This window comes from Cnephaeus nilssonii (assembly GCF_951640355.1).
Source record: "Cnephaeus nilssonii genome assembly, chromosome: 23".
NCBI lineage: Eukaryota > Metazoa > Chordata > Mammalia > Chiroptera > Vespertilionidae > Cnephaeus > Cnephaeus nilssonii.
The window spans coordinates 2,177,718-2,204,676 of record NC_137094.1 but is presented as its reverse complement, the minus strand read 5'-3'; the positions used below and the strand labels follow the sequence as shown (position 1 = coordinate 2,204,676).

Here is a 26,959-nt window from a genome sequence, read left to right as displayed (position 1 = left end):
AGCTGGCCCAACCCCCATTAAGCACCGTAGTGCAGGGGGTATGGCCTCAGGTCCCCCAGCCCCAGCACTGAGGTGTGGGACTCGGCATCAGGTCCCCTGGGCAGGCCCCAGTGCCTCGGCATCATGTCATACGGCCCCAGTGCCTGTGTGGAGGGCGCAGCCTCAGGTCCCCCCACTTGGCCTCAGGTCCCAGGGTCCCGGTGATGACGCGGGGAGCACAGTCTCAGGTCGCTCAGCCCTGGCGCCTGGGAGGGGTGTGTGGCCTCAGGTTCCCCAGCCCTGTCTCATGTCCCCTGACACCAGCACCGAGGAGGAGGGCACTGCCTTAGGTCCCCCGGGTTCCGTGCTGGGGTGGCGAGTGCATCCTCAAGTAGTCCGGCCCGACCTCATGTCCCTGAGCCCTGGCTCTGGGGCGTGGGGTGTGGCCTCAGGTCCCCCTACACCACGTGAGGGCGTGAGGGTGTGAGGGCAGGAGGGTGCAGGGCACTAGGGTGCGATAACCAGTTGCATAGTAGCTCTTTATTATATGGGATTGCTGACTCTATTACAGATTTTCCCAATTTCTGTCATCCTCCTCTACCCTTTTCTCCCTCTACCCTGCCTCCCCTGCTCCTAGTCTCTCACCACATTATTGTCTCTGTCCATGGCCTATGCATATATGTATATACTTTGTTTAAAATAGTTTTCTTCATTTTAGATAGTGGAAGGGAGAGAAAGAGAAAAAACATCAATGATGAGAGAGAATTGCTGATTAGTTGCCTCATGCATGACTCCACCCCCACACTGGGAATTGAGCCTGCAACCCAAGTCTGTGCCCTGACCAGGAAAAGAACCAGAATCATATGACCTCATCATTTGTGGAATATAATAAATAGCATAAATTGGTGAACAAAAATAAATTCAGAGACATAGAAGCATTGAACAGATTGTCAAACTTCAGAGGGAAGTCAGGGAAGGGAGGGGTTAAGGGATCAACCAAAGGACTTATATGCATTCATATAAGCATAATCAATGGACACAGACACTATGGGGGACAAGGGCATGTGCTGAGTCTTGGGGGTGGCTAGGCAGATCTCAAAGGGGGAAAAAGGTGTTATATGTAATACTATATGTAATGCTTTAAACAATAAATAATTAAAAAAATAAAAATAAAATGAAAAGAACCATGATCTCCTGGTTCATAGGTCGAGGCTCAACCACTGAGCTACATCAGCTGGAATACATTATTTTAAAATTTACAAAAATACATATATATTTTATTGTTGATAGTATTATCCATGTCTCCCATTTCCCCCTCTGTGTATATGCTTTGGTGGATCTCTTGCATTCCTCCCCACCTCCTTCCCCTTGGATATCTGTTAGTCTGCTCCAGTTAGCCAGGCCTCTGGTTCCTTCTAGTCCCTCCCCAGGCTTCACTCTCTCTGCCACATTCACCTAGTCATAGTATTGGCCTGGGCGGTTGAGAAAACTACATTACCCCGAAGGCACTGCACTCATGTGGGCGGAGCTAAATGGCATTTTGGTGCCAATGCATCCGGTTACGGCGGGACTTCTGCCTTCCTCTTCCCAGTGGACTTTTAACTTTTTTGCTGTTAGTTCACAGAGTCACTGGCTTCAGGGCACTGGTCTGGAGTAGGAGGAGGCCTGGGAGGCAGCTGCCTGCTGTGCAGGGTGTGTCTGAGGCTCCTTGAGCCCCAACAGACCGTGATTGGCGTCTCTGTGCCTCCAGGATCCTCTCTGCTCACAGCGTTCCTGCAGCCTGACCCCACTGAACCCTCCAGTAATGGGGAGCAGCACCTCTCAGGTCCTGCCGCCCAGGTCCCAGCGTTCAGAATGGTAAGTCCCTCGTGAGTGACACATGGCTTTGGGGGGGGGGAAGAGGGTGAAAGGCGGCAGTGCCACCTTGTAAGGACGTGATGGTGCGACTGAGCAGGAAGGATTCGGGAATCCGGGCCTGTTGTGGGTGTAAAGGCGACAATGAGATGAGGTGTGGTTTTGCACAAGGAGTTTTACTTTCATTCTCAGAACGCTGGGGCCATAGATGGTTGTGAAAAAAAGAGGGACATTTTCTGAGGTAGGGTACTAACTTTCCCTACCATTGCTCAGAGGAAGAACAGACTAGAAGACAGAGGACAGCGGTTGTGGACAGGAAGGGGAAGTCCTGGAAATGACAAGGTAACTGGCAGGAGTGAGCACTGAGGATTGAGCCCTGAGATCATACAGGCATCTGAAGGGCACCTGGCCTCTGGGCTGGGCCAGGGTACTGAGCAGCCTGAGCCCATAGAACCTGGTGGTTTCCAGGCTCTCAACAGACCATTTTCTTTTCACAAACTCCTGCAAATGCAGAATCAATTAGGTGTACGGGTTTGTGGAGCTTATTTGAAGGCCTCAAACACTTGTGGCCTCTGAGATAGTGATGCGCTGGGACTGTCAGCCACTCTTATAGCCCCCTTGGACCTGGGTACTTTGAACAGACACTAAGCCCAGAATCCTAAGGTCACGACTAGGTCTTCATGTTGTGCACCTTGTTTTTGTCCACCAGTGTAATGAGTGAGAGTTCTTCTAGGACATAGGTTCTAGAATGTGCAAAGGCTTGGAGTAAACAGTGAGCTGAATTAGTAACCTGCAGGTATGTTTTTTAAAGTACATATATATTTTTATTGATTTTATATGTACAAATGAAGTGTGAGAGAGAGAGAGATATGGAGAAACTGGGATGAGCAAGAAACAAGGGCCAGTTGCCTCCTGCACAACACCTACAGTGGATCCAGCTCACAACCCAAGCATGTGACTTTACCAGTGAATGGGTCTATGCTCAACCAAATGAGACACATCAGCCTGGACTGTAGATCACTTTAATACAGGCAATCATGGTCAGGTTGGTAATGGTAGTAGTATCCTAGAAGGGACAGTGTGAGCCTGAGGACTGGCTTTCTTGCTGGGGCCACTGTTGGTTGGAGGTGGGTATCACAACACAGCATAGGGACAGAAGTTGTTATGTAGAGTGTGGGGAGAGAGAATGGTTTTTCAGTGGCCGAGGTCGGAAACTAATTAAAACAAGGTGAGACTAGGGCTGGTACATACCAACTTTTTGAAACTCTCATCAGGATTTTGTTGTGATCCTTGGTGTAGCCTGGCTGTGGGAAGTTGCAGTAATTCTTGTGGATTATCTAAGAGGCTTGAGTGGTCATCTGTGAGACTCACTGGGCATGATGCAGAGGGCCATTGGGGCTAGGACTTCAGTGAAGGTTAAGTGAGAGATGTTGGCTGTGACTAGTGAAGGGACATCAAGTGCAACATCACAGGAGGTGGCCTATGGATGTCTGAGATCTGATTATTGTTCTTAATAGTTGAGGTTGAAGGAAAAATAATCAGTCATCGAGAGAGGCCTACATAGCAGGACTCAAGGCTGCCTCTATGAGTGTGGACTATCAGAGTCTGAGCAGTACTTGATCCTGATTCAATTTGGCAACCATCCTCTGGACAATACATGATGAGTAATAAGTAAAAGCCAGCAGATGAGTATGGGGGCCGGGGCTATGGAAGTGCAGGTTTGAGAGAGTTGTGGTAGAAAGAATGATGTGTACTTGGAGAGCAAATGTGAATTCTTGCCACAGGACCATGACATTGACATAAGAGTGAATGAAGGAAGAGTCTATTTCTGGTGGTGCCTGGATGTAACAATAAGGTGAATTTTAGGTAATTGCCTGTAAAGAAAGGAGTTTGGGTGCTGCATTCTATGTTAAGAGCTTAGGTGACATTTAACTAAACATCTGACTTTTGTTGTTGGGAGGAAACACTGGTTGATGGGAATGAGATAGCATACATAGTACACATTAGAAAAGTACATTTCATTGTTTGCCAGTGTTACCAGGATTGTAAATCTTCATTGGCATGGGTAAGTAAGAAGGGTAAGGTAGAAATAGATTATGGAGGTGGTGAACTATAATTTTGGAAAAGAAGGTGATTAGGAAATAATTTATCCACACTATGGCAAATTTGCATTACCTTTGAAGTTGTGCCTCTGGGAATGAAGCTGTGTGAGAGAAGTGTTTTTCAAAGAACTATGTGCAGCAGATTATGAAAAGTGATGGCCTCAGCACCTTGGGGATGGGGTCAAGAAGGTGAAGTGTGATGCCATGTTTTTGGTGTCTTAGAGGAACAACCGGAGGGCCTACAGGCTATTTCCTGAGAAGAACAGTATCAAATCACTCACCCTCTCTTTATGGCCAACATCCCCCCCTAACCTATGTTTTTGACACCCACTCCATTGATAAGAGACACTGTGGCGTACATGGGGCGTCCAGAGCTCAGGTATCTTCTATCTGCTCAACTTAATTTTCTAACAACAGAGGGATACCTAGGTTTTTATTTGGATCTGCTTTTTAAAGCTTTACTTAGGTATATGTATCACTGGCAAACAATGAAATGTACTTTTCTAATGTGTACTACTTGGTGAGTTTGAACATACGGATAATGCTCTGAAATGTTCACAGGTGAAATAAGCTCTGTTACACATATCCATGGTGAGGCAAAAGTAGGCTTACAGTTGTGAGTATGCAAAATACAATTTATTCTCTGGTCTTTTTTTTTTTTTATTCTCTGTTCTTAAATAACTATATTATATATATATTTAAATTTAATAAATCTTTATTATTCAGATTATTATAATTGTTCCTCTTTTCCCCCCATAGCTCCCCTCCACCAGGTTCCTACCCCACCCTCTGCCCTTACCCTCCCCCACTATCCTCATCCATAGGTGTACGCTTTTTGTTCAGTCTCTTCCCATACCCCCTCTCCCCTTTCCCCCCGAGAATTGTCAGTCTACTCCCTTTCTATGCCCCTGATTCTATTATATTCACCAGTTATTACTGTTCATCAGATTTTTTATTCCCTTGGTTTTTAGATTCACTTGATGATAGATACGTATTTGTTGTTCATAATTTTTATATTTATCTTTTTCTTCTTCTTCCTCTTCTTAAAGAATACTTTCAGCATTTCATATAATTCTGGTTTGGCGGTGATGAACTCCTTTAGTTTTTTCTTATCTGTGAAGCTCTTTATCTGACCTTCAATTCTGAATAATATCTTTGCTGAGTAGAGTAATCTTGGTTGTAGTTTCTTGCTATTCATCACTTTGAATATTTCTTGCCACTCCTGTCTGGCCTGCATAGTTTCTGTTGAGAAATCAGCTGACAATCGTATGGGTGCTCCCTTGTAGGTAACTAACTGTTTTTCTCTTGCTGCTTTTAATATTCTCTCTTTGTCTTTTGCTCTTGGCATTTTAATTATGATGTGTCTTGTGGTCCTCTTTGGATTCCTTTTGTTTGGGGTTCTGTGTGCTTCCTGGACTTGTAAGTCTATTTCTTTCAGCAGGTGGGGAAAGTTTTCTGTCACTATTTTTTTCAAATAGGTTTTCAGTATCTTGCTCTCTCTCTTTTTCTGGGACCCCCATAATTCTGATGTTGGTATGCTTGAAGTTATCCCAGAGGCTTCTTACACTATCTTCAACTTTTTGGATTATTTTTTCTTTTTGCTTTTCCAGAGGAGTGTTTTTTTGCTTCTTGGTATTCCACATCTTTGACTTGATTCTTGCAATCCTCTAGTCTGCTTTTAGGTCTCTGTATAATATTTTTTATGTCAGTCAGTGTATGCTTAATTTCTAGTTGATTCTTTTTCATATCCTCGAGGGTCTCGTTAAATTTATCGGCCTTTTCTAGGAAATTCTTGAAAAACCTTATAACCGTGGTTTTGAACTCTATATCCAGTCTTTTGCTTTCCTCCATTTCCTTCATTTGTGGCCTGCCTCTTTGTCTCCGCATTTTAGCTGATTCCGTGAGTTGATGGAGTTGCTTTGTGTGCTAGGTGTCCTAGCAGGGCCCAGTAGCTCAGCCTCACCAGTTACCTGAGGTGGACACTCTTTGTGCACCCCTTTGTGGGCTATGTGTGCAGTCTTGTTGTAGTTAAGCCTTGATTGTTGTTGGAATCACTGAGGGGAGTTGACCTCCAGGCCAATTGGCTGTGAGGATCAGCAGTGTCTCTGCTGGGAGGGCTTCTGTGCTCAGCTTGGATGGGGCGGAATCTCAGGGTGCAGCAGACAGCCTTGGTTTCCTGTCAGCCCCGCCCTAAGAGGGCCCTGTGTCTCAGTGTCCTGCGGCAATGGCTGCACACACCTCTGAGAGAAGGCTGCTCTCGAGTTTCGCCCATTGCCAGACAGTCCAGTTTCTCCCCGAATGAGTCTGGTACCCAAAGTCTCACCTGGAACTGGATTTCAGTACAGTGGGGAGGTTTTGGTTCCCTCCCGAAGGAGAAAGATAGCCACTGGGAGGGCTTCTGTGTTGAGCGTGGATGGGGCAGAGTCTCAGGGTGGAGCAGACAGCCTTGGTTTCCCATCAGCCCTGCCCTAAGAGGGCCCTGTGTCTCAGTGTCCCGTGGCAATGGCTGCACACACCTCTGAGAGAAGTCTGCTCTTGAGTTTCGCCCATTGCCAGACAGTCCAGTTTCTCCCCGAATGAGTCTGGTACCCAAAGTCTCACCCGGAGATGGATTTCAGTGCAGTCGGGAGGTTTTGTTTTCCTTCCAAACGAGAAAGCTAGCCTTGTATTCAGCCGCCCGCCCTTTCCACGAGCACAGGTCTCCGTACCTCCACAGCTCCTCTGAGTCTCAGTGTCCTTTTCTCTTTCTTTCTAGTTGTAGAATTTCCACTCAGCCAGCTTTCAGGTGGTTCTGGACGATATCCGCTCTGTCTTCCAGTTGGAGTTTTAAAATTGTTGTGTGAGGCAGCAATATAGGTGTTTACCTTATGCCGCCATCTTGGTTTCTCCTATATTACATATTTCAAATGTTGTTTTTATTAATTTTTAGAGAGGAAGGGAGGAGGACAGAAACATCAATCTTTTGGCTCCTGTAAGCCCACTACAGGGGATCCAGGAATGTATGTGCCCTGACCTGAAATTGAACCAGTGACATTTTAGTGAATGGAAAGATGGTCAATTAACTGAACCACCCTGGATATGATGGCGTTTATACTTGTATTATCATTTATTAATTATTTTCAATACCAACAACTCTAAATCTACTTTTGCCACACCCTGTATTTACCTCATGCCCTTTTATTTTAATGTATTTTTTACTGATTTCAGATAGGAAGGGAGAGGGATAGAGAGATAGAATCAATGATGAGAGAGAATCATTGATTGGTTGCCTCCTGCATCCTATTTAGATCTATTGTCCCCACTGCGGATTGAGCCCACAACCCTGGCATGTGCCCTTGACTGGAATTGAACCTGGGACCTTTCAGTCCGCAGGCCGACAATCTATCCATTGAGCCAAACCAGCTAGGGCCCTCCTACCCTTTTATACTCTTTTCTGCTTCCCAAACCCTCCATGCTTTACTGTTATAACTTCTTTTGAAATAGATTAATTCATATTTTTTTATTATTTGTAGGCATTATAAGGTGTATAATCTTTAAGAAACACTGGCATCCTTCATGCTACACAGTTATTTTGAGATTTACCAATGATATTTATGTAAATAGTTAATTTTTTGTTTCTAAGAAATATTGTATTATTTAGATAATCCACTTATGATTTGATCTGTATATGCTTTTGTTTATTTTCACGTTTGGGGTTTTATAAATAAAACTGCTGGCAGTATTGTGCTGTTTTTTTCTACAGATACAGTTTTTTTTGTATTTTTTAACTTCTTTATTGATTAAGATATTACATATTTGTCCTCATCCCCTAATTACCTTCCCAAACCCCACCCACTCATGCCCCCACCCACCCTGTTGTCTGTGACCACTGGTTAGGCTTATATGCATGCATACAAGTCCTTTGGTTGATCTCTCCCTCTTACCCCCACCATCCCCTACCTTCCCTCTGAGGTTTGACAGTCTGATCGATGCTTCCCTGTCACTGGATCTGTTTTTGTTCATCAGTTTATGTTGTTCCTTATTTCCCATAGATGAGTGAGATCATTTGATATCTGTCTTTCTCTGACTGGTTTATTTCACTTAGCATAATGCTTTCCAGTTCCATCCATGTTGTTGCAAATGGTAGGAATCCCTTCTTTTTTAGTGCAGTGTAGTATTCCATTGTGTAGATGTACCACAGTTTTTTAATCCACTCATCTGCTGATAGGCACTTAGGCTGTTTCCAAATCTTAGCTATGGTAAATTGTGCTGCTGTGAACATAGGGGTGCATATATTTTTTTTGATTGATGTTTCTAGCTTCTTGGATATATTCCTAGAAGTGAGATGGATCACTGGGTCAAATGGGAGTTCCATTTTTAGTTTTTTGAGGAAACTCCCTACTGTTCTCCACAGTGGCTGTACCAATCAGCAGTGCACCAGGGTTCCTTTTTTTTCCACATCCTCTCCAGAACTTGTCATTTGTTGATGATAGCCATTCTGACAGGTGTGAGATGGTACCACATTGTCATTTTGATTTGCATCTCTCGTATAATTAGTGACTTTGAGCATGTTTTCATATGTTTCTTAGCCTCCCTTCTGTATTTTTTTTTAAGTTTCTTTTTAGGTCCTTGCCCATTTTTTGATTGGGTTATCTTCCTTCTGTTAAGCTGTATGAGTTCCCTGTAAATGTTGGAGATTAAACTCTTATCAGTGATAACATTGGCAAATGTTCTCCCATGTAGTGGGCTTTCTTGTTGTTTTCTTGATGGTTTCTTTTGCTGTGCAAAAAAGCTTTTTTTTTTTATGTAGTCTCATTTGTTTATTTTCTCTTTATTGTCCATTGCCTAAGGAGCAGTATCAGTAAAGAAGTTCCTTCGACATATGTCTGAGATTACTCTGCCTGTGGATTCCTCTAGTATTTTTATGGTTTCCTGTCTTATGTATAAGTCCTTTATCCATTTTGTGTTTATTTTTGTGTATGGTGTAAGTTGGTGGTGTAGTTTCATTTTTTTCCATGTATCTGTCCAATTTTCACAACACCATTTATTGAAGAGACTGTCTTGACTCCATTGTCTGTTCATGCCTCCTTTGTCGAATATTAATTGGGCATAGTGGTTTGAGTCTATTTCTGGGTTCTCTATTCTATTCCATTGATCTATATGTTTGTTCTTGTGCCAGTACCAGGCTGTTTTGAGAACAGTTGCTTCGTAATACAGCTTGAAATCTGCTATTGACATCCCACCTACTTTGTTCCTATTTTTCAGGATTGCGGCAACTATTCGAGTTTTTTTGTTTTGTTTGTTTTTTGTTTTATTCCTGATGAATTTTTAGAAAGTTCGTTCTAGGTCTGTGAAATATGTCATTGGTATTTTAATGGGGATTGCATTGAATCTATAGATTGTTTTGGGTAGTATGGACATTTTAATGATGTTGATTCTACGAATCCATGAACACGGTATGTTCTTCCATCTGTTTATGTCTTCCTCTATCTCTTTTTTTAGTTTCCTGTACTTTTTTGCATATAGGCCTTTTACCTGCTTAGTTAAGTATATTCCTAGGTATCTTAATTTTTTCGTGCGATGGCAAATGGGATTGCTTTTTTAGTCTCTCTTTCTGTAAATTCACTATTGGTGTATAGAAATGCCATAGGTTTCTTGGCGTTAATTTTGTATCCTGCTACCCTACTGAATTCATTTATTAAGTCTAATATTTTTTATGGAGTCTTTAGGGTTTTCTATGTACATTATCATGTCATCTGTGAATCAGAACAGTTTTACTTCTTCTTTTCCAATTTGGATGCCTTTTATTTCTTCTTCTTGTCTGATAGCAATGGCTAGTACTTCCAGTACTAGGTTTAACAGGAGTGGTAAGAGTGGGCATCCCTGTCTTGTTCCTGTTCTTAGGGAAAATGGTTTTAGTATTTGCCAGTGAGAGTGATGTTAGCTGTGGGTTTGTCATATATGGCTTTTATGATGTTGAGGTATGATCCTTCTATTCCCACCTTGCTGAGAGTTTTTATCAAAAATGGTCTTGGATTTTGTCAAATGCATTTTCTGTGTCAATTGATACGACCATGTGATTTTTCTCTCTCAATTTGTTTATGTGATGTATCACGTGTATTGATTTGCGGATATTGTACCATCCTTGTATGCCTGGGATAAATCCTGCTGGGTCAAGGTGTATGATCTTTCTGATTTACTGCTGGATATGATTTGCTAGAATTTTGTTGAGGATTTTGGCATCTATGTTCATGAGTGATATTGGCCTGTAATTCTCTTTTATTGTTTTGTCTTTATCTGGTTTTGGTATTAGGGTGATGCTGGCTTCATAGAATGAGCTTGGAAGTGTTCCTTCCTCTTGAAATTTTTGGAATAGTCTGAGGAGGTAAGGTTTTTGTTCTTCCTTGAATGTTTGGTATAACTCTCCTGTTAAGCTGTCTGGCCCTGGGCTCTTGTTTGCTGGAAACTTTTTGATGACTGCTTCCATTTCTTCCCTAGTTATCGACCTATTGGGATTTCTAGATTCTTCCTGATTGAGTTTTGGAAGGTTATATTTTTCTAGGAATATGTCCATTTCCTCAAGGTTGTCTAGTTTGTTAGTATAGAGTTGTTCATAGTACTTTTAAACAATCCTTTGCATTTCTGTGGGGTCTGTTGTTATTTCAAATCTATCATTTCTGATTTTGTTTATTTGAGTCCTCTCTTTGCTTCTTGGTGAGCCTGGCTAGAGGTTCATCAATCTTGTTTATCCTTTCAAAAACCAGCTCTTGGTTTCATTGATCTTTTGTATTTTTTTGATCTCTAAGTCATTTATTTCTGCTCCAATCTTTATTATCCTCTTCCTTCTGCTCACTCTGGGATTTTCTTGTTGCTCTCTTTCTAATTCTTTGAGTTGTAGAGTTAGATGATTTACTACCATTTTTTCTTGTTTTTTTGAGGTAAACCCATAGAGCTATAATCTTCCCTCACAGGGCTGCTTTCTTTGTGTTCCATAGGTTTTGAATTGTTGTGTCTTTATTGTCATTAGTTTCCAGGATGTTTTTGATTTCTCCTTTGATCTCATTGGTAACCCAATCAATACTTAATAACATATTATTCAGCTTTCAAGTGTTTGAGTGTTTTGGATTGTTTTTATTGTACTTTATTTCTAATATTATGCCATTGTGGTCTGAGAAGATGCTTGGTATGATTTCATTCTTCTTGAATTTAGGGAGACTTTGTTGTGACCCAATATGTGGTCTATTTTTGAAAATGTCTCATGTGTACTTAAGAAGAATGTATATTCCATGGGTTTGGGGTGAAATGTTCTGAAGATGTCACTTAAGTCCATTTGATCTAGTGAGTCATTTAGGATTGCTGTATCTTTGCTGATTTTTTGTCTAGAGCAGTGGTCGGCAAACTCATTAATCAACAGAGCCAAATATCAACAGTACAACAATTGAAATTTCTTTTGAGAGCCAAATTTTTAAAAGATAAACTTCTTCTAATGCCACTTCTTCAAAATAGACTCACCCAGGCCATGGTATTTTGTGGAAGATCCACACTCAAGGGGCCAAAGAGCTGCATGTGGTTCGCGAGCTGCAGTTTGCCGACCACTGTTCTAGAGGATTTCTCCAGTGAAGTCAGTGGTGTATTAAAGTCCCCTACTATGTTGTATTATTGTCGATCTCTCCCTTGATATCTTCCAGGAGTATTTTTTTAAATGTATTTGGGTGGATCTGCATTGGGAGCGTATATGTTTACCAGGGTTATATGCTCTTGTTGTATGGATCCCTTTAGCATTATGAAGTGGCCTTCCTTATCTCTTGTTTTCGCCTTCACTTTGAGGTCTATTTTGTCTGATATAAGTATTGCTACTCCAGGTTTTTCTTTTTCATTTCCATTTGCCCTGAAGATATTTTTCCATCCCTTCATTTTCAGTCTGTGTGAGTCCCTTGTTTTGAGGTGGTCTCTCGTAGACAGCATATATATGGGTCATGTTTTTTTTATCCATTCAGCCCCTCGAAATCTTTTGATTGGAGCATTTAGTCCATTTACGTTTAAAGTTATTATGGAAAGGTACTTGTTTGAAGCCATTTTTATTTTTTTGAGCCCGTGTTCCTTCTTACCTTTTTATTTCTTCTTTTTACAGCATTTCCTTTAGCATTTCTTGCATTGCTGGCTTGGTAGTGATATACTCCCTTAACCTTTTTTTGTCTGCGAAGCTCCTGATATCCCCTTCTATTTTGATTGATAGTCTTGCTGGATAGAGTATTCTTGGATTCAGACCCTTGCTTTGCATCACTTTGTATATCTCCTTCCATTCCCTTCTTGCTTGATGTGTTTCTGTTGAGAAATCATTTGATAATCTGATGGGGGATCCTTTGTAGGTAACTTTCTGTCTCTCTCTTGCAGCCTTTAAGATTCTCTCTTTGTGATTAACATTTGCCATTGTAATTATGGTGTGTCTTGGTGTGTGTCTTTTGGGATTGACCTTTCTTGGGACTCTCTGTACTTGTGTAACTTTTTTCTTCCCCATATCAGGGAAGTTTTCTGTCATTATTTCTTCAAATAAAAATTCTAATCCTTGCTGCTCATCTTGTCCTTCTGGCAGCCCTATTATATGTATGTTATTTTGTTTTGCATTGTCCAAAGATCCCTTAGGTTTTCCTGCTTTTTAATTTTTTTCTCTAGTTGCTGTTCAGATTGGGCTTGTTTTTGTGCTTTATCTTCTAATTCACTAATTCAGTCTTCTGCTTCTTCCAGTCTACTGTTGAAGCCTTCCATGGTGTTTTTGATTGTAGCTATATTGTTTTTCATTTCTTCTTGATTCTTGCATAGGTTGTTGATTTTCTCGTCCATCCGATGTATGAACTGTATGACCATTACTCTACATTCTTTTTCTGTCATGTTGCATGCTTTCATTTCACTCATTTCCTTTCTTGGTATTCCTCCTTCACTTTCCTCTGGGGATTGTTTTGTTGTCTCCCCATTCTGACTATCACCAGAGGGTTCAAATGTCGAGTTGTGGGGGCCTGGGCCATGTTCAGTGGAGGTTTTGCACCCCCAAGTGCGCTGAAGATCTCTGACACCACAACATGTAGCTGCTATGGGATGGTGGGAGTCACGCTCGCCCTGGGTCAGAATCAAAGGCGCTTAGTGTGGCCTCGTGTGTGCACCTAGAATCTGGGAAACAAACTTCCTGTGTCCAACACCAAGACTTAAAGTCAGGTAGAGCTGCCCCTTCTGTGTGTGTGCAGAAAGCCCTATTATTAGTCTGGGGTCTGGCAGTTCCTATCCACTGCTGTGGGGGTGATGGTGGAAGGGTGTTGGCTTTGTGACTCACAGAAATCTGCAGCTTTGTGACTCACAGAAATCTGGAGTCTTGGTGTCTGCAGCAGTGGTCGCAGGTCTCTTACCAAAGTGGCTGTATGGTCCCGGTTTGCTACCAAGACCAGAATGGGTGGTGGCAAGGCTAGGATCCTAGTCTCAAGCAGTTCTGGTTTTCAAGATGGTGCGGTTTCTGTGCTGCCAGTGTTCTCCCCGCCAGGTACATGATTTACAAATTGATTCTATTAGCTTCTTAGGTAAAAGAAGACAGGCATCACCTGAGTTCAAATGATTAGACAACTGTTTTAGAGGATAAACCTATATTTAATGCTATGTTCTTCAAAATTCAATACCTTAATTATTTTTGGCTTTTTTAATGTTCAGCCAAGGATATGTTTATTGATTTTTGAGAAAGAGGAAGAGAGAGAGAGAGAGAGAGAGAGAGAGAGAGAGAGAGAGAGAGAGAGGAAACAACGATGTGAGAGGAACATGGATCACTTGCTTCCTGTACATGCTCTGACTAGGGATCAAATTCACAATCTTTTAAGGGGGTAGGGTGTTATGAGATGATGCTCCAACCAGCTGAGCCACCTTGCCAGGAAACACTTTAATTCTTAATGTTACCTTCAAACAGTGTATTAGTAGGACTCAGCATTTGAGAGTTTCTGTTGCATGTGTGAGTATTGGTTGTATGTGTGAATTTGCTGCTACTTTGTGTGTTCCTGATTGTATCTGTGTGTGTTTTATTCTCTTTGTGTCACTCTTCTGTCTCCCTATATGTCTCTTCTTGTGTGTGCCTGTGTGTGTCCACTGTGTGTGTTGGTGTGCCTTGTGACATTGTCTTGGTGGCCCGGTGTGTTTTTATCTGTGTGTTTGTGTGTGTTTCCCTCAAAGTGATGTCCGAGTCTGTAGTCTGAGTCTGTGTGAGCCTGGGCACAAGCTCTGCACCTGAGAGCCCGTCTTTGCCTGGGGGTATTCTATACCTGTGTGTTTCTCTGCTTATGGTGTGTGTATGTTCCCTGTGAGATTATGTATGTGTGTACCCCAACAACAGGCAAATGCATAGGCAATCTCCAAAGGGTTGATTTAGTGGATAATATGTTCATCTTCCTTGCTTCCCAGGCTGAGCCCCTTTTTCACCTTATCTTCCAAGCCTGCTTTACCCCTTTGGGTCCCATATCAGGCTTATGGATGGATGAAATGAAGGGTCATAGAACCCCAGGCTGAGCAAAGGTGGGGAACTGGGGAAGACTGATGGCAGAAAGAAGGTATAGAATATGGAGGTGCTGTTTTGGAAGTACTCTAAGCCTTGGGGATGATCGGGGAGATCTTGGATCCTTGGAAAGGAATCAGTGGATGGGTGTATATGGGGGGAAGAATTCTAGGTCCCTGATTCCCCCCTAGGAATGAATAACTGGATACCCCTGGTGAGGCATAGGGGAGTTTAGTGGTCCTTCTGGTCCCTGATGAGCAGGTCAATCCCTTGCCCATGTGTAAGCTAGGCTGACACTGAATAGGGAATGTGCCTGGGGCTGCTCAGAGCATCAGTTTCTGACATCTGGGCTCTCATAATTTACTAGGTGAGCTTGGACACCCAGGAACATTGGGATGAGGAGGGAAAATTAGGCCTTGTGCTCTCTCCAATGGGGATGGAGAGAACTATGGAGCGGCCACATTTAGCACAAGTTCAGGCACGGAATGAATGGATGCCTAGTACCAACATTGGTGTTACTGTCAGCTTTTTGACAATCAGCCCCATCTAATGAAGCACTCACCAGGCCAATGCAAAAGATAGAGACTTGGAGGTAGAGTAGTGACTGCTGTTGATTTCAAAGAACATGGATACTGGAATGTTTCAAGTCCTGTATTCTTCCAAATCAACATTCTTAACATGTGGGTCTTCAGCAATAATGGGAAGCGAGACAGGCAGGAATTTATCAAAGGTCACGCTCAGAAATGGGTTCTGAGTTTGCTGCCAATGATATCTATTCAGTCTCCTTTTATTGAAGTTCACTCCCTTGAATCTTTTTTTTTTTTTTTTTGCTGTCATAGAAAATAATGAGTTAAGCAGAAATTTTATTTCCAAGCTCTTCAAAAATTATTACAAACACAAATAAAATATTCATTTTAAAGTGTCTCAAATTAAATCAAAGGCACACCATCAAGGAATAACACTTATGACATTAAGAATCCATTTAGCTTATAAGATTTTTCACATTGCTTTGCTTTTAATCACTTTCAATATTCTGTAAGTCACATTTTAAACATATTTGAAAGCTATGAGATAATGTAGATTTTTTTTTTAAGTTTTACCACAACTATGAAGTAGAGGAACTTAAGAAGACAAAGATCAGATCTCTGGCATACACAAAATGGGGAGATCTAATACACAACACATTAATCTTTCCAAACAAGTTTGCTAACAGCTTCCATATTTATTGTTAAAAATAAAAGTCTTCTCACAAAAATCAAGACATCACTTGATTAATAAAGTCTGTTCTTTCCCTCAATTTTACACTGTTTTGCCTTCATTTTGAAATTATAAATTCATGAGAAAAGGACATATTTTGTTATGGTGTAAAAATCTTAATTACAAATATTCAGTCCTACCTAATAAAAGAGTAATATGCAAATTAACCATCACTCCATGAAAAAACGGCGGCGCCCATAGACAGCAGATGGCGGCGCCCAGTCCTCTCAGGCCTGCTGGAGTCCCCCAGTCCCAGGGAAGGCTGCTGCTGAAAGCAGGCAGCGAGCGGCCCAGCCTGTTGGCCTGGGAGACGGCTGTGCCCCCCGGCGCGATCCTCTCCAGCCCTGGCCTGGTCCGTGGGCCTGCTAGGCGTCCTCATACTGCTGTCTGCCAAGGCCCGGGCCATGGGCCTGGGAGGCGTCCCCACGCACGGCCGGCGCAATCCGCTGCCCGCCCCAATCCCAGAATGGCTGGTGCAATCCACTGTTCACCATGGCCCAGGCTGAGGGCATTTGAGGCGCTCATGCATGGCCGGTGTGATCAGCCGCCGGCCCAACCCCAGAATGGCCGACATGATCCACTGTCCGCTGCGGCCCGGGCCAAGGGCATTCAAGGCGCCTGTGCACGGCTGGCATGATCCGCTGCCCGCCCCGGCCGGACCGTGGGCCTGGGAGGCGCCCACGCATGGCCGGCGCAATCTGCTGCCTGCCCCGACCCCCACACGGCCGGCGTGATCCACTGTCCGCCGCAGCCCAGGCTGAGGGCATTCGAGGTGCCCGTGCACTGCCGGCGCAATCCACTGCCTGCCCCGACCCCCACACGGCCGGCGTGATCTACTGTCCGCCGCAGCCTGGGCTGAGGGCATTCGAGGCGCCCCGCACAGCCAGCGCGATCCACTGCCCGCCCTGTCTTGGCCGTGGGCCTGGGAGGTGCCCGCGCATGGCTGGCGCAATCCGCTGCCCGCCCCAACCCCCCAAGGCCCGGTGCGATCCGCTGCCCGCCCCGGCATGGGCTGTGGACCTGCGAGGCACCCTGCACAGCCAGCACGATCCGCTGTCCGCCGCGGCCCAGGCCAAGGGCATTCGGGCCGGCGTGATCCGCTGCCTGCCCTGGCCCCCTGCAAGGCCTGTGCAATCTGCTGCCTGATCCAGCTTGGGCTGTGGGCCTGCGAGGCGCAAGCGATCCTCTCCCAGCCCCAGCGTGGGCCATGGACCTGCGAGGCGCCTGCGCAAGGCCGGTGCCATCTGCTGCCTGTCCCTGCCTGGGCTGTGGGCCTGTGAGACACCCAGGCTGCCTATACACCACAACCCCCGACCCCAGCGATCAGCTCCCATCTGCAGCTGGGGGGTGTAGGCCTGGGAGGCAGGCGCTCCCCCCAGAGGTATTCCCTCCCAGAGGCAGCCTCGGGTGTCAGGCTGCACCCCCATGGAGTGATCCCCCCCACCACACTATAGTCTTGGAACTTCCCTTGATGCCAGTTGAGTGATTGGAGATGGGCAGTGATATCTGGGCGATGCTGCCCAGCAAACCTCTCCCATTGGGTAAAACTTCTGACCAGGTTAGGGAGGTAAATGGGTTTTGTTGAAAATCTAGAAACTGTAATGGAAATGTCTGAGATAGGGTTTCACATCGGAAGTAACTTACAACTGATTTCTGAAGGCAAACCTGGACATTGCAGTTACATTACTGGAGAGTACCCTGAGGTCTGGAGGTTGGCTCTGAAGCGGCGGTGGCAGGTGCTCCCTGCCCTGGTTCCTCAGCACCTCAGGCAGGGCTTGAGCCCACCCAGGAAGGCCTTTTCCCGTACAGTTTTCACCAAGGCAGGGAGGTTTAATAGACACGAATAAGAAGTGCCCATGCACAAGTCCTGAAGATGCCGGAGCCGGAAGAAATGACAATCAAACCGGGAAAAGAGCAAAACCAGAAACACCACCAATCCCAACATAGATCATCTTTTTCGTCAGATGACTGTGTGTTTCGCTCTTCTTTGTCTTCTGGAAGCAAGACAGATTCAAGTACTGACAATTCTACCTATGGAAAAATTAAGAGAAAGAGAGGACAGAAAAGGAATAAAAGGAAAAAAGAAAGAAAGGACAAAAGATGAAACATCAAGAAAAAGAAAGAGAAGGAAAAAAGGAAGAAACAACCACATCATATCACCTTTCCAAGGTCTCATGAAATTCCTGTTTAAGTTTATTTTATGACACTTTTAGTTTGGGTTTACATTTTTACTGGTTTGTGAAGACCACGGCAGGTACACTGTCCAATATGTTAAAGAAAAAAGCCCTATCTAATAAAGAGGGAATATGGATGGGAGAGCATTTGGGGGTGACCGGGCTGTCAGGGGAAGGCAGTTGGGGACGATTGGGCCAACAGAGGAACAGTTAGGCATTGATCAGGCTGGCAAGAGAGTGGTTAGGGGGTGATCAGGCTGGCAGGCAGAAGCAGTTAGGGGCAATCAGGAAGGCAGGCAGGTGAGCACTTGGGAGCCAGCAGTCCTGGATTGTGAGAGGGATGCCCGACTGCCCGTTTAGGCCCGATCCTAGGCAGTCGGACATCCCTTGAGGGTGCAGATTGGAGAGGGTGCAGGCTGGGCTGAGGGACAACCCCCTCCCCACGCATGAATTTCGTCCACCGGGCCTCTAGTTTTTTTAATAAAAATCTTTTCCTTCCCAAAATGTAAACATCCAGTAAATAAAACATACATAATATTTCAGGTGTACAAGCACTAATAATTCACTTATGAAAGAGGTGCATTTATGTATATTTGGTGGTAGGGTTTTTGTTTGTCTTAAGTATAAAGCACTTCACCAAACAAACCAGGCCATTATGTAAAAGTTTTCTCCTTCACCCAGTTTCCTAATTTGAGTTGAAACTCATCAATTTCTGTAGAATCTTGGCTATAGGACCAGGCCACAGGGAAGTTCTGAATAGGCAAGTCATTTGGTTAGAGAAAAATGTTTTCGTGAGACTTGGAGGCAGTCATTCATCACTTTGTGCCTGAAGGCTTCCTTAGCGAACTTCTTTCCAGTCTTCAGAGTAAAGCACAGGATCTGGGCTCCCGGAAGGGGTTGCCCGCTGGAACTCCAACCAGCAGGGAATCCTTTCAGGCATTCTGCATGCAGTAATGCTGAAACTCGGCAGCCGCCTGCGAGACCTTGATCCTCTCCATGCTGGCCTCCAGCTTGAGCTGCTCCACCAAGCACTGCAGGGTGTACATGCTGGCCCTGGAGGACATGGTGGCAGGCGGCACGGTGGCGAGGTGAATGGCAGGCCACTCCTTTGAATCTTGACAGTGATGGTTTTGGGCAGCTCTGAGACAAAGTCCACGTGGATGAAGAAAGAGAACCATACTGGCTTTTCTCCACTGTCATTTCATACCAAAACCCACCCATCTCTTTTGCCTCTGCACAGCTCCAAAAGAGGTAGTCACATGTGATCTCATAAATGAGGCCCATCAAGTACGTCAAGTTCTCATCCTGTCCCCCTGAATTTGGCTGCAGCCCTGTGATATGCTTTGTTCAATGAAATATACTGGGAGTGAAGCTGTAACTTCCAACAGTAAAATCTGGGAGCACTGAGAGTGGCCACTGTCGCTGTCCATCTCAGTATGTACGAGGTATCTACATGGTGGGTTCCTTTTGTACCAGTCCCAGGAGAACCAGGGAGGACATGTAGCATGACCAAGAAAGATACCTTCTTTAGTTTGTTATCCACAGTATCTAGTCCATCCTAATAGTTATACATTATCAACTCTACTCTCTAGGAGGCAGCAGAGCCTAACATTAGAAGCCAGAGCTCTGTTGTTAGAGACACATGGGTGTGACTTCTAGCCCTGCCTTTTATTAAACTCCACAAGCAGTTGATTTACCTTTAAATAATAATGCAAGTGAAGCATTGAATCCAGGGCCTGGCACATGTAGTAAACATTCAGTAACTTAACTCCATAGCTTCACAATGTGTACTGACTACAAACATGTAGACAATGTAGGAAATGTCAACTTGTCCACCTATTTATGTTTTCAAATTTTGTTTGTAAACAAATAGGATAGGATTATGTATATTTTATCTTAATAAAGTGATATTTTTTGTTAAAACTAAAAAGTGTGATGACTGGAGTGGGTCTCTGGTTGAGTGTAGTCCCTCCCGTAAACAGAAAGGCTACCAGTTTGACTTCTGGAGAGGCACAAGCCAGGCTTTCTTGGTGGATTCCCAGTAGGTGGGAGGGGCCATGCCGGAGGCACAAATTAGTGTTTCTATCTTTTTCTTTCCCTTCTACTCTCTATACTGAAAATCAAATAAAAAAACTAAAAAACAATATATCCATTCAGATTTGTGGTCTTCAGGAATAATTGAATTGTTTTTCACCTCAGTGAGCATTCTGAAATGCTCATGGAATCTGAAATAATATCTCCAAATAAGAGATCATTTGCACTTCCCAGAAACCTGGGACAAACCACCAAATCCTAAAGTTTTCATTTCCCAGTGCCACTGGTGCGCCCCAGTACCAATGTTTGCAATGATCAGTCAGTGACTGGGATCCTAATGCCACCTGTTGGGCCAGAAAAACTAAGTTACCAAAAGGGCAAGGCGCCCAATGATGGCTGTGTTTAGCCAATGAGAGCTCAGGACAGGTGTATTTACCCATGGTGATTGTCTTGTGTATTACTTTCAGCTTCTTTCTCAAGGTGGGCATTTTGAGCTCTTTGTTCTGTTAACATATTCTTAAGCTCCAGTGCTGGATCACAAGAGGATGAGGCATCAGAGGCAGTGACCCCCTTGTACAGGGGTTTGTCTGTAGCTTGTTGAGCAGCCACAGCCAGTATTGAGGCCTATGTGCCTCCCTGACTCCATTTTTCTTGCAGAGTTCTATTCATCCTCATTCCATTTACCCGCCATCCTTGGGTGCATGTCAGGTCCTGAAGCCCAGGTCACAACATCCAGAACGGTGAGTCACTTGTGGATGATACATGGTGTGATGGATGAAAGTGGGTGACAGGCTGCAATGCCACCCTATAAAGTTTCAGTTGCTGCAGCTGAGCTGAAAGAATTCAGGAATGCTGGGCTTGTTTTGTATCTAAAGGCAAAAAAGAAAACACGGCGAAATATTGCGTGAGAAGTTTTAGTTTCATTTTCAGGAACCTAGGGCCATCGATGGTGGAGAATAAAAGAGGGACATTATCTGAAGTAGGGATCTAAACTTCCCAACTGCTCAGAGGAAGAAGAAACTGGAAGGGAGAGGATACCAGTAGGGGTCAGGAATGAGAAGTCCTTTGAAAGATAGCAAACTAGGCAAGAGTGTGCCTTTAGGACTGAGGCCCTGATGTAATGTGGTCATCTCCAGGTCATCTGGCCCTGGGCCTAGGGAAAGGTACTGAGCGGCCAGAGCCCATGGATCCTGGCAGTGTTTGCAAGGCTCTCAACAGACCTTTGCTTTCCACAAATTCCTGCAAATGCAACATCGCTTAGGGTTACTGGTTTGTGGAGCTTATTTCAGGGCCTCACACTCTTGTGGCCTCTGAGATAGTGGAGTCCTGGGACTCTCCTGCCACTCTTCCAGCCTTTGGGCCTGGAATGCTTGAATAAACACTAAGCTCAGATCCTAAGTTCAGGTCTAGAGTTGTATGAAGTGCTCCCTGATTTTGGCATTTAGAGGAATGAGATGTGGGAGGTCCTCCTAGAATGTGTAAACACATGGAGTAAAGATCAAACCAGTTCGGAGACTTGCAGGCATCCTCTTTTTAAAAAGAGGGAGGTAGCCCTAACCAGGTTGGCTCAGTGGATAGTGTGTCGGCCTGCAGACTGAAGAGTCCCAGGTTCAATTCCGGTCAAGGGCATGTACCTTTGTTGCGGGCACATCCCCAGTAGGGACTGTGCAGGAGGCAGTTGATCGATGTTTCTCTCATCGATGTTTCTAAGTCTCTATCCCTCTCCCTTCCTCTCACTAAATATCTATAAAATATTTTTTAAAAGTCCTTAAAAAATAAAATAAATAAAAAGAAGGAATTATTAAAAATGGGAGAAAATCAGATCTAGAGGAGCTTTGTGACAACTTTGGAGTCTGCTCTGCAGGTGATGGGAGTATGGCAGATTTGCAGCAGTGGTGGCAGGTGTTCTGAACCAGGTCTCATTAGACTCCTGGTGGCTGCAGCATGATGAACAATATGCCTGTAAGGGAGGAGGAAGAAATACTAGGAAGGAAGCAGCTGTGATAGATTGGATGCATGTGATGGTAACTGGCTCATGATGGTGGCTGTGGAGATGGAAGTAGCAGTTCCATTCTGGATCGGTGATTTAGGTGTGGCCACCTGGATTTTCTAATGTTGGGGTTGAGAGAGACAGAGAGGTAATAGTCACAATTGAAATTAAGGCTTGGATTTGGCACCTGAATGTGTGGAAACACCATCAACTCAGATGGAGAAATTCATAGTAGGAAGTGTTATGTTCATAGGAGATACAAAAATTTTATTTTTTGGCCTGTTAGGGTATTTAGAGAGCAGTTCAAGAGTGTCTAGAATTCTGATGAACAGTTCAATAGGAAGACTTTCTTAAATGTAGTGGAAAATGTATAGACCACATAGAAGTTGTAGATCACCTCATTTTGTTTGTTTGTTTGTGTGTTTGTTTTGAATTGATGCCAAAGAGTATTTTTAAAAAGATGAGATTATGTTTGGTGGTTATTTTCTTCTCTAAACACTTATCCAGTTTTTTTTAATTATTATTATTATTATTATTATTATTATTATTACCACTAGAGGCCCAGTGCATGAAATTCGTGCATGGGGGTGCAGGGGGGGGGGGATGTCCCTCAGCCCTGTCTTGGCCTGCAAAGACGCCAGCATCCCTCACCCCGGCCTCTAGCCAGAGGTTCCTCCCCTCCTTCTGCACAGCCTCTGGGAAGATGCTTGTCCTGGGGCCTCCTCAGGGCCCTGGCCCACGATGTCCTACAGTTCGGGCACTCCCGGGCTTGTGCTTTCAGGTCTGGCTTCCTCATCTGGCATGGTGAGCATCAGCTGCCTTGGGAGCCTTGCCTTAGGAGTCACCCCCTTGGACCATACTACTTGCGAGTGTGTGAGTGGGGATGGCCTCGGTGGCAGTGATTTGATGTCTGTAGCATGCCCGCTGACACCCACCACCGCGGCACAACACTGGTCCCGTCTGTACTGCTGGAAGGGGGCTTCCAGTCCATGACTGGGCTGATGGGCTGCGACTGGGCGCTGCAGGTGGAGGACCCCGGCACCCATAGGGCTGTCAGCATCAGGAACTGGAAAGATCCATTTTTCTGGTTCCTTCCCTGCCGCGCGGATGCTGAGCTCCGGGCCCCAAAGGCCTGTTCACTCCCACCGCACGGCTGGCCGGGGCGGGGGCGTGTGCGCACGGCGCCAGGGGGCCCTGTAACCCCCGCGGAACGGCCGGCTGGGGCGGGGGCATGTGCACGCGCCACCAAGGGGCCCTTTAAGTCCTGCTGCACGGCCGGCCAGGGCGGGGGCGCGTGCGTGCGGCGCCGGGGGGGCCCTGTAACTCCCGCCGCATCGCCGGCCGGGGCGGGGGCGCATGCACGCGGCGCCGGGGGGCCCTTTAAGTCCCACCGCATGGCAAGCCGGGGTGGGGGCGTGTGCGCGCGGCGCCTGGGTGCCCTTTAAGCCCCGCCTCACGGCCGGCGGGGGCGTGTGCTCGCGGCCCCGGAGGCCCATTTACTCCATGGTGCAGAGGCTGAGCTCGCTTTGCTGATGCGAGCTCAGCGTCCTGCTGGCCCCATTGGGTCCCTGCTCAGCAGCACAGTGGCCAATCGCGAGTCCCCACCCCCCGCTCCACTCACCGGCCCAATCAGCTACCCCGGCCACCCTAAGTCCCGCCCCGCTGTGCCTCCCGGCCCAATCGTGGGCATAGCGGAGGCACAGTCAATTTGCATGTTACTCTATTATTAAGTAGGATTCCTGTGGCTGGGTTTTTGCATTCAGTTTAGTTTAATTGCTTAGGGGCATGTGTGGTCATCTCTGAGCTTACTGGACATGGGGTAGAGAGCCACAAATGATGGGATTTAAGTGATGAAAGGCTGAGACTGGTGAAGAGACATCAAGTGCAGTACCAGTGAAGGTGGCTCTAAATATCTGAGATCTGGTGTGGTTCACATTAGGTGAGGTGGGAGGGAAAAAACAATCTGGGATTGAGACCTTCAGATCAGCACAGAACACTTCCTCTATGGTTGTAAACTATGAGATTATGGGTAGTACATCACCCAGTTTGAATTTTCTAGGTATTCTCTGGGTCATACCTGCTCAATAATGAGTATGAGGACAACAGATAACAATGGGTGCTTAGGATATGGGAGTGCAGGTATGAGACAGGTGTGGTAGAAAAAAATGTCCTGCACTTGGAGAGGATACGTGAATTTATGGCTGCAGGGCCCTGACATTAACATAAGAATGAAAGAAGGGTGAATCCATTTCTGGTGAGGGCTGGATGGTATGACATGGGGAATTTTAGGATAATTCCTGAAAAGCGAAGTTGTTGTGTTTCTACATGCCAGATGAAGAGCTTACATTACACACACACACACACACACACACACACACACACACACACACTCAACTGCAGTTTTTTGTTGAGGACAGCCCCAATGATCGATAGGAATGAGATAGCATACATCAGTGTCACCTTGCTTGAAAACCTCCACTGGCATGAGGAAAGGAGAAGATAAGGGAAAAATACATTATAGAGGTGATAAATTAGAATTTTGAAAGAAGAAGCTAATTAGGAAACAACCTGTCCTTGTCACAGCATTTTCGTATTACCAGTGAGGTTGTTCCTCTTGGAATGAAACTGCATGAAAGGAGTGTGGTTCAAAGAATTATGTGAAGAACAATGATGTGAAATGTTGTGGCCTCAACAATCTGGGTTTGGAGTCAGAATATGTGATGCCATGTTTTTTGGTGTCTTGGAGGGAAAATTGAGAGAAAACACGCGTATTACCTGACAAGACCAGTGCCAAATCACTCACACTCCCTTTATGTGCAACAGCTCTCATTACCCTAAGTTCGTGACACCCACTGATATTGAGAGGGGGCAGTGTGACACACATTAAGGCCCAGAGCACAGGTATATTCTATTTGATCAACTCCCTTTATAGTTGTATAAGACACAGCATCAGTAGGAATATAAAGATAGATTGAATTTTATAGGACCGAGGCCTGGTATGTTCTCTGATGTGGGGAGAAGAGGGAGCAGATGGATGTAGTGAGTTAAGAATATGACAGAATTGGAATATTAGAAGAGAATATGATCATGGCTTTACTGTTCGCATTATGACAGGATATGCACTTTGAGGATGTGGCCATTGCCTTCTCTCAGGAGGAGTGGGTACTCCTTGATGAGGCTCAGAGACATCTGTACTGCAATGTGATGCTGGAAGTGTTTGCACTTGTATCATCTCTAGGTAAGACCTTCACATCTCTCCTAGTGCCCTGAGGTGATGTTCTCTCTTTACTCTCCAGGCATAGCACTCTCTCTCTCTCACAGCCAGACCATGGGTTCTGCAAATATGCGTAACTGTCTTTTCAAATGTGCTATGGCTGCCAGTGCTGAGCACTGTGCAAAGCCCTGTGCAATAGACTGCACAAACTTCTCTTACAACATTTGCCTCAGCAAGTGCAGGAAGTTTCTGGGAGTAAGAGGTCTTACACACAGCTTAATTGATCCCACCTCCTGTTTCTTCCTGGGAGGGTGACTATATTCATATCCATGGCTTCCATTTCTACCCCTTTCCTATAGCTAAATTCCTGGGTGACAATATGTGCCAGATTGTGGTCTTTACTTGCATGAAACATGTACTGTTCTTATAAGACCAGAACCAGCTCTTTTCCATCAGTGTTCAGATGGAGGTGCCACTGGCTACACCACATTTCTACCTTACCTTTTACCTAGTTTACTCTTTCTGACATGTCATTTCACCTGTGACTTCCTGGCTTATGGCATTTTTACATCATCAGCTCCTCTGCATTGCTGCCTCTGCTGTATTCTTTAACACTGACTTACACATGTGTTATGAATTACACATACATCCTTAAGTAGGTTTCAAACATCAGCTACTCGTTTATTGAATTTTTCTTGAAATAAGACAGAAGCAAAATTCTGCAGAGCTTGCCGATGTCACCTGCAGCAAGCCCTGCTGAACACTGTTAGCCTTAGGAAGGGCTGGATGTCTTACCTCTCTTCCATGTGGTACTTGCCATCTTTGTGTCATAATCCTGGTGTGTCTTTCTTCCTTTATGATATGCAGAGGCCCAGAACTTCACGGAAGAATCTTATTAATGCTTCCTTCACATCTCTTCGTATCTGAAAATTGCATGGAGCCCAGGTGTCAAGGTCCACACACTTTTGTAATGGAACTTCCCCCTGTCACCACAGTCCTAATTAATTTCCTCACCTTTTTTTCTGTTTTCAGGTTGTTGGCATAAAAAGGATGAGGAGGAGGCCTATTCTGATCAGAGTGTATCTGTACAAGGAGAATCACATGTCAGGGCTTTTAACACAGCTCCAGCAATCCAGAAATCACATTTCTGTAAGTGGTGTTTCACAGTGTTAAAAGATATTTTGTACCTGACTGAGTTACAAGCAGAATACTTTGAGCACAAATGCTTCTTCAGTGACTCATGTGTCGGAGACTTCTGTTTCAGTGCAAACCCTCAGCAGCAACAGAAGGATGTCAGTGGAGAGACCTCCTGGAAAGAAGCTATGGACAGGCCCTCATTTGTTACCAGGTGTAGCTTTCATTTATCAGGGGTGCCTTCAAACAAGAGAGAGGTTGGGGAAGACGTCCAAGCTCCCTCAGAGCTTCTCCGGCCCCAAGCCTCTCAGAACACTGAGGAGCCATACAGTGGCAGTGAGGTTTCACAAGAATATCTCAGTGGAAAAAGTGTTCACCAGTGGGCTGAATGTGAAAAGCTGCCAGGATGTCTGTTCTGGAGAACTGATTTATGATGGTGACAAATATAGGAAAGTTTTCAGAGGAATCTTTAACCTCATTCAACATAAGAGAGTTCACACTCAAGAAAAGCCATATGAGTGTACAGATAGTGGGAAGTCCTTCAGTCAGCATTCCACTGTCCTTCAACATCAGAGAATTCACACTGCGGAAAAGCCTTATAAGTGTAGTGAATGTGGGAAGTCCTTCAGCTATAAGTCTTATTTCAATAGACACCAGCAAGTTCACTCTGGAGAAAAGCTATATGAGTGTACAGATTGTGGGAAGCCCTTCAGTGACAGT

General features: G+C 44.9%; 1 protein-coding gene across 1 annotated transcript; it reads left to right on the top strand.

Annotated features, from left to right (window-relative positions):
• The first annotated feature begins 1,800 nt into the window (after positions 1-1,800).
• On the top strand, positions 1,801-26,959 carry LOC307094653 (zinc finger protein 416-like). Its single transcript, XM_079763677.1, has 3 exons — positions 1,801-1,836; positions 25,006-25,129; positions 26,138-26,959. The coding sequence occupies exons 1-3, from the start codon at positions 1,834-1,836 to the stop codon at positions 26,671-26,673; spliced, it is 663 nt and encodes a 220-aa protein (XP_079619803.1). The 5' UTR covers positions 1,801-1,833; the 3' UTR covers positions 26,674-26,959.